Source organism: Aristolochia californica, unplaced genomic scaffold (assembly GCF_029961685.1).
Source record: "Aristolochia californica isolate CCGP_79_NKW_82.1479 unplaced genomic scaffold, dmAriCali1.0.hap1 SCAF_2, whole genome shotgun sequence".
NCBI lineage: Eukaryota > Viridiplantae > Streptophyta > Magnoliopsida > Piperales > Aristolochiaceae > Aristolochia > Aristolochia californica.
In genome coordinates this window covers 37,376,480-37,391,708 of record NW_027181881.1, presented here as the reverse complement: position 1 = coordinate 37,391,708, position 15,229 = coordinate 37,376,480, and the positions used below count along the sequence as shown (strand labels likewise).

Sequence of the window (15,229 nt, the reverse complement as noted above, 5' to 3'; positions counted from 1 at the left end):
TCCTCTGGTGAGAGCTTTTAATAAGGTAGATGCACATACATTTCTCCTTACATAATATTAATTTACATAAAATCAAGCAAAAAAATTTGAAACCAGATTTAATGCACTACTAAGTAAGTGCCAAATGGCTCTCGAATAAACTCAAAGCACTGCGTTAAAGGCACAAAACAACTTTACCATTCCAAAGTTGCGGTTTAAGCTGCATATTAACAAGTAATTTCATGAATGGGACAATTTTACTAATAGAAAATACTCATTGACAACCAGCTAATATCTAACAGTCTGATTAAGAAATGACTATATATAGCAATAAATTTATTAAAAATAATAACAGTCATATAGAGAGCAACTAATATCTAACAGTCTGATTAAGAAATGACTATATATAGCAATAAATTTATTAAAAATAATAACAGTCATATAGAGAGTTACTAATCATATAGACTCATTTAATAAAAAATTTGAAAAAGAAAACAAAAACACTTCCAATGCCGAGAGGCAATGCAAGGAGTGATGAAGAACAGAGATCTCATTCTTTTCTTTCTTTTTTCTTGCATCTTCTCCCTTCCTGGCATGGACACCGTCACACTAGCTCATCTTCGATGAGAAAGATGCACCTTCTTATTAAGGCCATTTATATTTTATTAAGTTCTGACATGCAATTTGTAAGTAGGATTTCATATTTTTAAGGCCATGCAAACGAAACACAATCTTACAGAAACATGAGGAAAATAAACTCGTAAACATGCCCAAAAAATCATTTCCTCTCAACGTTAACCAACTACATCCAACATATTGTGCAATTTTAAAAGTCTACAATTAACGGTATTTACACCAAGTTAATGTACAAATTGAACTCTAAAACCACCATTAAAACTAAAAAAAGGTTGGCAATCAATCATAGAACAGAAGCCGAGAGAGAGAAAGGGGGTAAATTAGCTTACCTCTCTTTTGCCTGCCTTCAGTGACGCTTGGTTACAAAAATCGATTGAGTGATGAAGATCGAAGAGATTGAGGAAGAACATCATAGAAATAGAGGATAAAATCGAATAAAAAAACAAAAACTTATCTAAAGGAGCAGATTGTAGTCTGATTCTTTCTTTATTTAAACTTGGGAAAGATTGCATAATCACAACCGAAGGATCTTTGCATCGCCAACATCCGATTTTTCTGAGCTCCAAATCCTCCATTCTTTGATTTCCCAAAGCCTAAGGTTGCCGAACGCCAAACTCTGAAGTCTGATGCCTCATTTAGTAATGAGCTAATTCGCCAGCTTCTAAACCAAACCGGGATTCGCTTAGCTCGGCTCGTTTATTTAACCGGCTCGGTTCATGCCACCTATACCCAATTCGCCACGTCACACCCTAAAAACATTATCGAAACAGTTTCCGAACGGATTCCTGTATTTTTTGCCCTAGTAGTTCCTCTTTCCCCTGTTTGCAGTTCGCTTTCTGAATTTCTTTCTCTGCTGTACAGAAAATTCGGTCTCGTTTTTCCTCACTCTAGTTACTTTCATCATCCCTTGCTGTCTTCCTTCTCTTCTCTTTCGATCGACCTCCACACGCGATTTCTTCCTTTCCTGTCTTCTACCTTTTTTCGATCCTTCCATCTTCCATCTTCCTTCTCTCGTCATTTTTTCTGACTAAGAGAACCGAGGCAACCGTTGGCAAAGAGCAATCGAGGTAAGGGTCTGCATGTTTCTTTTCTTTGTTCCCTTACTCGCTTCTACTCAATTTTCCTTAAAAGGCAAATCAGATTTTCCAGTCAAATTCGTCCCCTCTTCTCCAACGTTCGCTTTTTCAGCCATCTCTTATCTGGAAAAACTCTGCCTTTCATTGTTCGCTCAATCTTTATTTCAGCAGTGAATCCCAGCGCACAAAACAAAGTGAGATTTTTGAGAAACCTTTAACAGACCGCAGTGGAAACAGTGGATGGAGCTGCTACCAGGTGTTTCAGCTTTTTAAATTATATTGTGGCTAAGTTTAGTGGTGTTTGATTGTTACGGTTGTCTATATGGTTTCTATTCCATGCAAAAAACATTATGCTGTATAATATTTTAGATTTTTTAAGTTTGAGATTTATTTGTGTTCGAATATTCTCAGTATGATTTATTGTTCTTGATTGCTTACGATTGTTGTTTTATTCTATTATTTATTTCTTTTACCTATTAGATTAGTTGCTGTTTTCTTGTGGTAAGTAAGATAGTCGGGTCTATAAGACTATTGTCAAGTTTTTTTTCCCTTTTTAGTTTATGACCAATTTCTGTTTGATTATTTGTAGGTGTTTGTCTTTTTCATTTTCCAGTAATGTAAAGCTGGAAGAGCAATAATTTATTTGACTACTTGTTCTTTATTTCTTTCTTCAAGGTATGTCGTTGCTATTTTTGGGTAGAAGCTGCTTTATTTTTTTTTTAATTTAGTGCTTTTGATTATCTTTTTGTTGTTCTATGTTGACTATGAAAATTGCAACCAGTTTCTTGATTATTAGGCAAAATCTGGTGTGCGTTTGAGAGGGAAATTTTATTGATAGCATTAGAAATTTAATTGAATCCACTGTAGAGATGGAGTTGTACAGTTGCTTTATCATGTTATTTGTAAGATGTAGTGTTTATCATTCTTTAAAACATATAGTATTTGTTTAATTATTGCAACTTTGAATAGTTTGTTAAATGCTAATTAAATATACTAGATTACGTTAAATTCAATTAATATTTTATTTATTATTACATCTACTATTGTTTGCCTGCCTTTTGGACATGCTCCATGCTAGTTGTAGATAGAAACACTAGGGTATTTTGATATTTTTGTAGCCATAACTGTAATCTCATTTTGTTGATAAAGATATCCTCAACTTTTTTTCCTTCTCTTCACTTGAAATCAGTTGATGGATTTAAAAGCTTCTGCTTTCTCCATCTAGCAGTACAGGAATAATTTGCAGGTTTTGTTTTGTCTTGTGAAAAAGGTATTATATGTTTCTGTGGAGGAGGATTTGTAGCATGTAGATTCCTCTCTATTATTACGAATCTTAGGGTTTCCTTTTAGTTTTAGCATCTTAACGCCCTTCTGTAACTGTTTTTTATCTTGAAAATGGTGATTGGCTTCAGTGAAAATGGTTCCAGTGAAACAATGGCCCTAAAAAGAAAGCAAATTTGATGTGTCTTTGAATTTCCTATTTACTGCTTTTGGAACTCCTGTCAACCCTACCTGGTGCATGCTTTATCGTTGTCAGTGTTTTTGTGTTAATTGGGAAGTAAGGGCCTGACATGGTATGATTAAATTTATTTCTTTTATATATCTGTAGTAATCTCCAGTTCTCAATTTCATTTGGTTCATTAGGATTGAGATTATACGGCCACATTTTCACTTGATACCTTCTTTTCTTAGTTTGAGCAAACCAAGTTGTTGTATGATTGTTTAAACTTTAAACTAGCAACGGGGCCTTGATGAAAAATTGTACTAACCTCAATCCAAATGTATTCTCTTCTGTTCTTGTCCTCCAGTGATAACACACTAATGGGTTCCATGACCACAGAAGATTCCCCACAACTACAGGTAGTGTATGCACTGCATTAGGGCACATTGTGGCATTACATCATACTGGTTGGTCAGCTTTAATTTTATTATTGAATGGCTTCAGTATTTTACCATCCATTCTAATATGGGACCAAATGCAATTGTTCTCTCCATGGTTTTCTTCCAGCATTATGTGGGTAATTTATTGTGAAAAGCAATGTCTTTCAAGTTGCTTAGAGTTTTTCCTTTTTATCTTAAAGCAATCAACAATTTGTTCTAGAAAAATGTATCAGGCAAATTCACATATTAAAGTCACATTAACAATTTTTTATTTGTTGAGTTGCAAGACAAGATGTTGTTAGTCATTGTGTTTTATTTAATTCCAGGGTTATTACTGTTTTTTTGAAGAGCTATGAGAAGAAGAATTCATTAAGAAGTCTCTAAAGAGAGCAAGAGGTACATGCGAGAGAACACTAAATGAACAAGATTAAAGTCAAAAGGGAAAAAACAAAGAAAAAATACAAAGAAAGTGAAACTCACAGAGGGAATGAGCTGTCGACAGCAAGGTGTTGACGAGCTGCTCAATCTCTCGCTAGAGAGTCAGCTACACTATTGGTAGGTCTAGGTGTGTGCTACCAAGAAATAGTCGTCTGTCTACTTATATCTTCAATCTCATCAAAATCCATAAAACATCTATTTGGCGGCTTTCCTTTGTGAGGCCAACAATATTACAATTGCTAATTGCATTCCACAATTAGAGGGTAGTAGTGATCCCTATTGACCCAGGTGGCATTTCAAGAGGGGGTGAATTGCGATATATAAAATTAAATTTTAGTGTTTAATGAAAAATTAATGCAAGTAATAAAGTAAATAAGTGCTTAATGAAAAATTAATGTAAATAATAAAGTAAACAAGAACACACCACAAAAGAACACAAAGATTTGAGCCAGTGAGATCCAAGTCTCCAATTCTTTTGAGCACAAAACTGAATTTGATGGAGCTTGAGAATACTAAGATGTAGAGAATTTTTGAGAGATTTGAAGGGATTAATGCAAAATCAGGCTCTTTTCTATCAAAATTGGGTTTGAGCAGGAATTTCAAGTAAATGGCTATTGATTGTTTTTGTTTTTCTAGTAAATGCTCAAATAAGGGACGTTTTGTGGGATATTCATAAGATTTCCAACCAAACTAGCTATTATTTATGTTAAGGAATAGTCCCACATGGATTAGTGAGTACAAAGATCTTGAGTTTATTGGTTGGGAAAGAGGTTTCCTAAGTTGGCTAGTCATTTTGGGATGGGCTTTAGACCCAACTTTACATGGTATCAGAACGGGTACTCATATGTGGGTCTACACTTAAATTATCCACTTGTAGAACCACATAAGAGGTCCTACACCTAAACTATCTACTTGTAGAGCTACAAAAGAGGGTCTACACATAAACTATCCACTTGTAGAGCCACAAAAGAGGGCCTACACCTAAACTATCGACTTGTAGAGCCACAAAAAGTGGGCCAACTCATGAGGGGGAGTGTTAAGGAATAGTCCCACATGGATTAGTGAGTACAAAGATCTTGAGTTTATTAGTTGGGAAAGAGGTTTCCTAAGTTGGCTAGTTATTTTGAGATGGGCCTTGGACCTAACTTTACAATTTAGCAGTTGTAAAAAGCTAATAGACATTATGATTGATAACTGGAAAACTATGATGGATCAATCGTGTGTAATGACTATATATATTTACTTTAAAAAAAAAGACTATATATATTTTTTTGATTCCTTAGCCTTGTTAATCGATCATTGCATCAATCAAAAATTTTCCATGCCTTTAAGAAAATCATCATTGATCAATTGATCCTACACCATTGATCAATTGATCCTACCCGATTTGATCGATCATTCTGGTAAGATATTATATGATCGATCAAGCCAGTCAGGTTGATCGTTCATGCTTTATATTACTTGCTAGACTGCATTTTGGATAATCGATCATGACTAGTAGCCAGTAATTTGAAATGGCTTTTAAGAACGATAAAAATTGCCCTAAGGTGTTCTAGCAAGTTTTAAACATTAATATACATTGGCTAAACACGATTTTGAAAGAATGTCCTATAGTAAAACTCTTGTGTACCTTTATTGAAGGTTGGCTGACTGTTCTCATACATGACTAAAGTTCTTGAGATGTTTCTACTTGACTTGGCTCTAGTCTTCAAGTCTTCAAACTTCGTGTAGGTGCTTCTTCAAGATGATTTGATATTTCTTTGAGCTTGAGGTCTACAAATGAATTTGTTGGCTCCTTTGTGAAGACTTTTGAAATTCTCTTGAAGGCTTAGCATTTTAAATGTGTAATTTATAATTATTAGCTCAATTAGGTTTTGTTATCATTAAAATATGGATGGGAGTCAACCTAGGTCCTCAATCTCTCCCTTTTTGATAATGATAAAACCTAACTAATAAAAACTAAAAAATAAAAAATCCATATACATTTGAGTTTCAAGTTCTTAACCTATTGCTCCCCTTGAATTTGTTCATACAAGTGTTTACACGATTCAGTGTTAGCTTAGATTTTCTCCTCTTTTTTGTCATATGTCAAAAAGATGCGCAAGTGTGAGAATAGTTGTGCACAAAAAAGATGACTTCAGGTCTTTCATTCATAATCAAAATGTGTACAAGATACAAAATGACTTGACCTTCAAATATAAAATACAAAATGAATACAAGGGTCAAATCTAGGTCAACTAAGGTCACAAGGACTACACCAAAGGTGAAGGCTGGTCCAGTGGAGAGGCAGAGATCGAATCTTCACGAGTGTTTCCTTTATGTTGGTCACATCATCTTCAAGTTTCAGAAGTCGGTCGGAGCTTGAGGAAGCTCAAGTTCTTCTCTTTACGAACTCAAATTGCTCCACCTAAGACTGATCGGGACTGGGCTCATCTCCTGTGCCTTCCTTTACTGACGCTTTGGTGGGGGCATCAGTATGCCTATTAGACTCTAGTGGATACCAATTATGGTTGAAATTATTTTTATAATTTATTTTATTTTATTGTTATTTTGCCCTTCCCGATTTTACTAATTTGATAAGTTATTGATCTTATCTATTTTGAATTTTAAATTTCAAATTTATTTTTAGTCTGTTTTTCCTGATTTTATTGGATTTAATCAGATGTTGATCTTATGAATTTTGAATTTTAAATTTTAATTTTAGCTATTTATAGGCTATAACAACATGTTGAGGGTAGTTTTGAAGATGAATTAATAAAATCTCTGTTTCTGTTCTCTCCCTTCTCTCACTCCCCTTTTTCTTTCTTCTTTCCCCTTTCTTTCTTCTCTATTCTTCTTTTTCCAAATTCTTCTTCTCAATTATCCTATTTCTCATTCTCAATTATTCTTCTTTCTTCTTCTCTAATTTCTCTTCCTTTTCCTTTCTAATCCAATAGCTAATCAACATTGTATACACCATTTAAAATTCGTGCCTTGTCTCGAATCATGCTTGCTTCCCTATTGAGTCCTTAGAGACCCATTTGCCTCTATACTTGGCAAAGTCGAATTTTCCAACTTTGACTTCTCCTATGGTCATCTTTTTGGTTAGGCATATGACCTTTTCTTCGTCTAGATCGATTCCATGATGCTCAAGGATGGTAGTGATGAGTTGTTCGAAGGGTAGACCATTGGGATGAGTATTGTTTACTACTTCCATCATCCGTAGGACTAGAAGTAGGCCGAATCAAACTCAATGTGGTGGGTCAGTGCCCAAAGCCAAAAGATGTCAGCTGTAGTCAGACATGAGAAAGCCCCTTCACCGGATTGAGGATGTGGGTCTCTATCTCCATGAAGAATCCCAACTCCATGCTTGGATCTTTGATTTTGATTTCATAGGAGCTTCCAACTGTCTGACCGAAGACGAGTGAGATGGTATCTTGTTTTGATTGAGGATGCTCCTCACATAGATCATTTGGTCAACTCTCCTTGATGCCCTTGGGTTCGGATGCCCAAAATGGTGTTGAACTCAATTGTGGTGAGAGTGATATGAGTCTTCTTAAATGTTCAAATTAAAAAAAAGAAAAGTGATACGAGTCTTCTTTAGAAATGTAGCCATCTTCAAGTGGCTATTTTCAATGTCTGCCTCTTCAAGATTATTGTAAAAGACTTTCACTGAAGTGGGGTAGATATGCTGGTTGCCTTCTATATGGGCATATATGGCTCAAATGCTTCTTGAAAGCCTTCTACTTCTCTTCCACAAAAGCCGAGGTCGAGCTGGGATGCCTACCATACTCCGAGTAGAAAATATCTTCATGTAGTGGCTTCTTTGGCCTTTTGACCTAAAATGGTCATGCTAATGGGGCATTTCAGCAAAGTATTCATCTTCCCTAGGTGGGGGATCCTTCCTAGCAGTCCTCTTGGTCAGAACTATGGTCAAATTGAGAATAGTTACCCTAGAAACGAAATGAAATTGCCCAAAGAGTGGTGTCTATGGGCAAAGCAGTGATTTTGGGGTTTTAGAGTTGTGGGAGGATGGATTTTGGTGAAATTTGGCAAAAATGGAGGTATATCGAACAAAGAAGTGAGGGAGGAAGATTTTTGAAGCTCTGGCGATAGTGATGAGGGTTTTGGAAATGATTTGAAATGATTGTAATGAGATTTAAACCCCACTTAAAATTGTTTTCTATTGTTGTTGATCGATCAATCAAATTCTATTGATTGATCAATCAAATTCTGTTGATCGATCAATCGGTTAAAGTTGATCAATCGTGCGTTGTGCGTTGATCGATCATGCCATTTAAGTTGATCAAGCATACTTTCTGCATTGATTGACCATGCCATAAGTAGTGTGAACAAAAGGGATTTCTGTTATTCAATTTCACTCTCTTAACATGGATTATATGGGATATCATTTCTAGTTTAAAGTATATCAAACTGTTTAGACAATTGTGGGTTGTTACATGCCTAGTTTTCCTCTTAACTTTGAGAATCATTCAAATTCTAATGGCTTTGTGAAAATGTTCACAAGTTGATTTTCTCTAGGAACAAATTCTACTTTAAGCAACTCGTGTCTGATTTCAATGTGTTTTGATCAAGAGTTGTGAACCGGTTTTTACTTAGGCTTATAGCCCTCATATTGTCACAATAGACTAACATTTCATTTTGCTCTATACCGTAATTTTCTAGTTGCTGTATCATCCATAGAAGTTGTGCGCAACAACTTCCAACAGCCATGTACTCAACTTCGGTGGTAGATAAATCAACTGAATATTGCTTCTAGGAAACCCATAAACAAACATATTTGCAAGTAATTGGGAGATACCACTCTTACTCTTACTATCAATTTTACATCCGGCAAAATCAGCGTCGGAGTACCCTATTAGATCTAAGGTAGAGGAGTTTTGAGTACTAAAGTCACAAGGTGGTTGTTCTAAGTAGATAATATTAAATTCTTTTTACAACCACTGAGTGGGATTCTTTAGGATCAAATTGAAATTTAGCACATAGGCATACCAAAAACATAATATCCGGTCTACTAATTGATAAATAAAGTTGGGATGTTTTCCAAGTTGGCATATCACATGGTTTATCTCTTGCAAATTTCTAGTCAGGTAGTCCTTTCACTAAATTCTTCTTACCTAATTTGTTCACTGATTCTATACCTGTCCTAGCCTCTTATGCCATAACCAAGATTTATCTATGTTTGCACCTAAATAAACAACACTAGTAGAGAGTAAGTAAATAATATTTACAACATAGAGATTTCTATTCCTATGACCCTTTAGTAGTATTTGATTATTCTCATTCTTTACTATGCATTTGTCCTTTTCAAATGAAACTATATTGCCTTTATCACAAATTTGACCTAATGCTTAGTAAATTCTACATCGATATTTCTACATAGTAAACATTAGATATGGAAGAGTTGGAGGTACCTACTTTTCCAATTCTTTTGTTACCTTTGGTATTATCTCCACATGTAACATAGCCACCTTCCTTTGGTATAAGCTCTATAAATTTCTTCTTATCACTGGTCATGTGCCTTGGGCTCCCACTATCCAATATCCACTTTATTTGGTGCTTTGGTTCGAAGACAAACTTACAAACACAAGAAATCATCCCTTCAAGGTCCCAATTAAGTTGGGTCCCTTTGGGAAACCATTTTCTCTAATTTCTTTGGGTATGCAAACCTCTTTGCCCTATGATTTGTGGGTTCCCACAACATTTTTGGCTGATTTTGGCACCCAATTTTGTTTGATGCCATTCACATTTTTCACTTTGCAAATATGGGCATAGTGACCCAATTTCTTGCAATTATGGCATCAAATATGAGAAAGGGGAGAGAACTTTTGTTCTTGTTTCATCTTGTTTCTCTCAAGTTTTCTCTTTGGTGTGTTCTTGTGGGAAGGTGAGACTTTGAGTGTTTGTTCAAACACTAGGCATTATCACAAGAAAGTGTATCTATCACACCTTGTTGCCTTGAAGTATTCGTCATAAGTCTTTCATTTGCTTCTTTCAAGGCTGCCAACTCACTTTTGAGTTTGACAATCTTGTGTTTTAGGGTATCTTATTTTTCTTTATACCTATTCAAGCTAGTAGATTTTTTAAGCGGAATTTCCAATTCATTCTCATAATTAGAATCACTTACCTCTTCCGAAGTAGTGGAGTGTTCATCTTCAATTGCCACGAGACCCACACCGATCTCTTCTTCTTTGGTGTGGCTGAATTCCTGTTAAGGAATAGTCCCACATGGATTAATGAGTACAAAGATCTTGAGTTTATTAGTTCAAAAGAGGCTTCTAAGTTGGCTAGTCATTTTGGGATGGGTGTTGGACTCAACTTCACATTTCCTCAATTGCATCCCAAGTTGAGACCAAAACCTTTTTCTTGTTTTTGGGATCTTTGTTTGAGGATGGGGTTCTTCCCTGAAGATTTGGGTATTTTCCTCTATGCCCTACCTTTCCACATTCAAAATAAACATCCATCCTTTTGATTGATTTACCATCTTTAGTTTTGAATCAACCTCTTCTAAAAATTTTCGTCTTCCTATACATCTTCTAAAGATGCCTAGTGTTGAAGCCTACCTCACTGGAGCTCTCTTCACTAGTGTCATCATTCACACTAGTCTTAGGCCTTAAGAGCAATATTTTTCTTTCTAGGCTGCTCTTGTTCTTTTTCTTCAGGTTCCATCTTATATGTGAGGAGGATTCCAAGTAGCTATTCCGAGCTCCTTGTTCTAAAGTTAGCATTCTCATGAATGACTTTCTTCCTCATGTCCTATAACTTCGAAAGTCCCTTGAGAAGCTTGTCATTTCTCCTATAAAGGAAAATCTTCTCCTAGTATATATTCAACTCATTTATAATATGAGTGAACTTATAATTTATGTAATTTACTCGCCCGATTTCATTTTGAATTCATCATATTAGGTAGCCAAAAGGTTGATTCTATTTCATGACCTGTGTAGTTCCTTTATTGGTCACTTCTAACTTTTTTTATTGTAAAGTCTGCATAATATGTTGGATTTTTTTAATAAGTAAAGACAAATGAGATGAGAACTATGAGGTGATATGAAAATTATTTTCCCTTATTATTTCACCACCTTATGTTTGCAGGAAGTTTTATATGAGTTTCGTGCGGGTAAGATGTTTACAGAAGGGACACGGGTGATTCCAGACACTAGGAAAGGACTTCTTCGTATAGGAAGGGTATGGAAGATGAACTCTAAAGTCAGTCTTGGAAGAACTAAATTGTGCATCAGTCCCTGGTCACATAAATTTGTCAATTACTCTACACTGTTTTATGCTCTATTGGAAATGTGGCCCTTTATTTTGGTCTAATATATTCTAAACTATTATTTCACAGGGTGAAGAGGGATTGATCCATTTCCAATGGCTTGAGCGGGGTCAAACTGTGGTTGAGGATGTATCCTTCTCTGTTATTAGAAGGATTGAATCTGTTACAGAAGAAAAGTAGTTGATTGTATTTTTAGGTTGGAGGCGTTATTCATTTATGGTATTAGTACGTGTAAATTGCTGAAGTGTCCCATGTTCTTTAGAAGCTATTATCTTCGTTATCACTGTTTATGTTACTTTTTGTGGTTGATCTGCATTACTTCTTATCGTTGTCCTTTACTCTTGGTGGATTTTAGAGAACTTTTCGGCAGTACTGTTTCTGCTGGAGTTTATTCCTTTTTCTTGTCATATTAATATTGGACTGATGACTATACATTGTTTCTGCGGAACTTAATTCTTCTGTTTGATTTTTTTTTGGATTCTGCATATTCTATAGAGGATAGTTTTTATTTTTTATTTTTTATCATTGCTTCCCTTGCATTGATTGTTTCCTACATTTTCACGTCGTTGTTCTCCTTTACAAATGGAATTATAGGATCAAATTATCTTCCCCGATGAAGCAGTTTTCGAGAAGGTATTTCAGTATGGTATTCTGTGGTAGGTTTTATGCTGAGATTTGACACTTTCTTTCTGTTTTTCTTTATTTGTCTGGTATATACTTTTGGTTTTCAGGTCAGTCAATCATCTGATAGAGTGTATATTCTGAAGTTCAAAACTGATAGCAGGAAGTGTTTCTTTTGGATGCAGGTCAGATGAGTGAAGTCCTTTGTTATTTTCTTATTTGTGAAAGAATTTCATTGTGATCTTGTGTATTATTTTTATTTTTTATTTTTTTAACCTTTCTTTGTTGGTTAGGAGCCAAACGAGGCTGATTCACAAATTTGCAGTTTGGTCAATTACTACATCAATCGACCTTTAGGTATGACAATTTGCTAGTAGTTCAGGCCTTTGGTTGTTTGATACACCTCATATAACAAAACACAAGTCCTTCATGTTTCCAGATATTGTTGATGTTGAAGAGCCTGAAGCTTCAGTCCCATTACAGATGTATGAGATGTCTGAAGACACAGTGGAGGATAAGATCTCATCAGGGTATCAATAGTACATAATAAGATAGCTGACATTTAGACACTCAATATGACTTTTATTGACATATATCCAATACTGGGAATCAAAATATTTAGAATATGGGGATGGCATGTGCTATCTCTAAACCTATTGAATGTTGACATATATTCCTGCAAAACTTATGTACAGTAATGTCCTATTTCAGTTACACGTGTTGGACTTGTTTCCTTTCTGCCATCTGCTGTTTCTGGGCCTCTTATAGTCTTTCTTTCTCAATAAAATCACTCTCACTTTTTAAAAACAAAATTTGTTTTCCTTTATCCACTTGTTTCATTTAACTTTGAATGTTCAAGGGAACTGTGTCTTTAACTATGTTTAGAAAAGGTAAGGGTTTTTAACTATTGAAATTGTCATCAGTGTAAGTGTTTGGAACAACCAGCACTTAAGGTATTGCTGCATCTGTTATGTTTGAACATTTTGTGAATGCAGCCACTTATGGCAAAGGATTTTTAATTATGCAACTTAAACTTCTTTTATGAGAACTACTAATGGGGGCTTTTGCCTTCGAATTCTTCAGAGCTGGAAACGTGGTCAGATCAAACTCATCTACTGATTTAACTATTGATGCAACCTCTTCATCTGGGCCAGTACGATTAGCAGATTTGCAGAGGATTCTGAGCAGCATTGGTTCCTCAGGTACTTATTATTTGGTATGGTTTTTGCTGCAGCAACTAAGCCTCTTTGCTTATTATCACTTGGGTGACAACTATCTTGTTTATGTCATTGTGTTGTAGATGCGGCCATAGATCCAGATGGAGGCAAGTGATGGAGACATTTTCTAATTTCTGTTTTAGTCATTCATCTAATCTTTTCACTGTATGATTTAATCCTTTTCATCAGGGATTGGATTAGGCGATATTTTGAATCCTGATTTGCTTTTGCCACTTATTGGGAATTTGCCATTGGAGCAACGTCTGGCAGCATACCTTCCTGAGGTACATGGTTAATTGCTATAATTTTAAATTGATTAGGCATTCTATTATACCTAACATCTCTATTTCCTAGTTTAGAGAGATTAATGTCATGTGTGTCTGTGTGTGTGATTCTTCTTGTTTGGTAGCAGGACCAATGGAGTGCTCATGACATCATGGAGCTACTGCAGAGCCCACAACTGCGCCAGCAATTAGAAGCATTTACTTATGTGAGAAATTGCTCCTTTAGTTCTCATAGAATAAAACCGAGAACTTGGCCTTTTGTTCCCAAGTGCTTCTAAAAGATGGTTCTGTCATATTCTTTGTATAGGTTCTTCGAACAGGACAGGTAGATTTATCTCAGTTTGGCATTGACCCAAGTAAATGTAAGTGTTATCAACTCAAGGGCGCAATAGTTTAGATTCCTTTTGAATTATGCCATGCAGGCTTAAATTCTTTATGATCATATGAAATGATTGAGCGTTGCCATGTTTACCACCAAGGCCACAATGAAGCATTGATATTTCTATAAGAAACAATTTTTCTGACGATGTAATCTGATGCTTTTCTCATTTTTGTTTTCTTTAGACAAGTTAACTGTGCTGTCATTTCTAGAGGCATTAGAAGATTCTGTTGCAAAATCATCTGAACAAAGTGGAGGGGGGGAGCCAACACAAGAGGAGAACAAAGACATCGAGTCCCAAAGATGTAGTGGGAGTGATCCAATGGGTGAAGGTGAATGAATAGCAGAAGGTTCTTGTTGCAGATTGTGTGACATCCCAACTCTGCAAAGGAGGTAGAAATAGAGGTAAACTTCGTGATCATTTTGTGAATTGAATTGTTGTGATCAGAGAATGAGAGAGAAAAAACACACAAAAAAAAAAAAAATTGATTGTAAAAAAGTGGTTGTAGAGATTACAAAGATCTTGAGTTTAATAGTTAGGAAGAATGTTTTCTTAGTTAACTAGTCATTTTGGTATGGGTCTTGAATCAACTTTATAGAATATTGAAGAGATGCGTGAATAAATCAGAGAGACCGATTAGTTTGCCTGATGGATTGGTCTTGGATTTTCTTATAGTGTTAAGTACCGAGATAATTCAGAACACCAAGGTCAAATTTGTGTTTGTGACGTGTGTACAGTAAGAGTTAACTTCATAGTCAATTTTCTTAATTAGTTGCACTGGAAATGTATTCATCTGCGGATTCTGGAGTAATTGTTCTATTCTGTTTTTTCTTCGGTAAGTAGAAACTTATTAAGATGAAGCAAGACAGACAGGCATCAAATAATTACATTGTCAGCCAGTCACTAAAACACTCTTCTAAGGTCGCTGGCTGATATCGGCCATCAGGTAGACACTTGTACCGTACAAAACCCTAATCTTTGACTGCTAATTATCTGTTGTAAGCCCATCTCTTTGATGAATCTACATTTTCTAAGTTTTTAAAGCTATTGATGTTGCTTTAGGAGTGTCACCTAGTCCTAGTGACAAATACTTTTACCACATGACCTTTGGCTACTTGCCATAATAGCTTCATCTAAATGTCTCGTCAAAGTATGAAATTTGCCGAATATAAAAAGCACACACCCTTCCAAGGAAACAACACACTTGCTTCTTTAGTTTAGATCTACACAGGATTTCACAAGAATAACAATTGAAGAGATTTTTAAAGTATACTAGGCTATCCAAGTTAGACCCACATTTGGTTTTTTTATAGTAGTTCGATGCAAAAAGGAATTTTTAGTAGCCAACTGAACTTTAAAGGCCAAGATCCATACATAAGGACGGTACTGGAGCAAGTTTAGGATGGGTTTTAGAAAACCTGTGTTCACCGTTCAATCTCATCCG

General features: G+C 35.5%; 1 protein-coding gene across 4 annotated transcripts; it reads left to right on the top strand.

Annotated features, from left to right (window-relative positions):
* Window positions 1-1,423: 1,423 nt before the first annotated feature.
* LOC137955715 (26S proteasome regulatory subunit RPN13-like) lies at window positions 1,424-14,506 on the top strand. 4 transcript variants are annotated; one of them, XM_068802797.1, is made up of 16 exons: window positions 1,424-1,682; window positions 1,863-1,947; window positions 2,281-2,366; window positions 3,500-3,551; window positions 11,103-11,195; window positions 11,353-11,412; window positions 11,878-11,916; window positions 12,015-12,089; window positions 12,198-12,261; window positions 12,344-12,434; window positions 12,988-13,106; window positions 13,205-13,228; window positions 13,311-13,405; window positions 13,531-13,611; window positions 13,713-13,767; window positions 13,970-14,505. In XM_068802797.1, exons 4-16 carry the CDS (start codon window positions 3,513-3,515, stop codon window positions 14,122-14,124), a joined length of 990 nt encoding a protein of 329 aa, XP_068658898.1. In that variant the 5' UTR covers window positions 1,424-1,682; window positions 1,863-1,947; window positions 2,281-2,366; window positions 3,500-3,512; the 3' UTR covers window positions 14,125-14,505. The 4 variants fall into 4 exon arrangements, with proteins under 4 accessions (XP_068658898.1, XP_068658896.1, XP_068658899.1 ...); XM_068802795.1 differs by having other exon boundaries at window positions 1,860-1,947; XM_068802798.1 differs by having other exon boundaries at window positions 1,860-1,947; window positions 13,534-13,611; window positions 13,970-14,501.
* The last annotated feature ends 723 nt before the right edge of the window (window positions 14,507-15,229 follow it).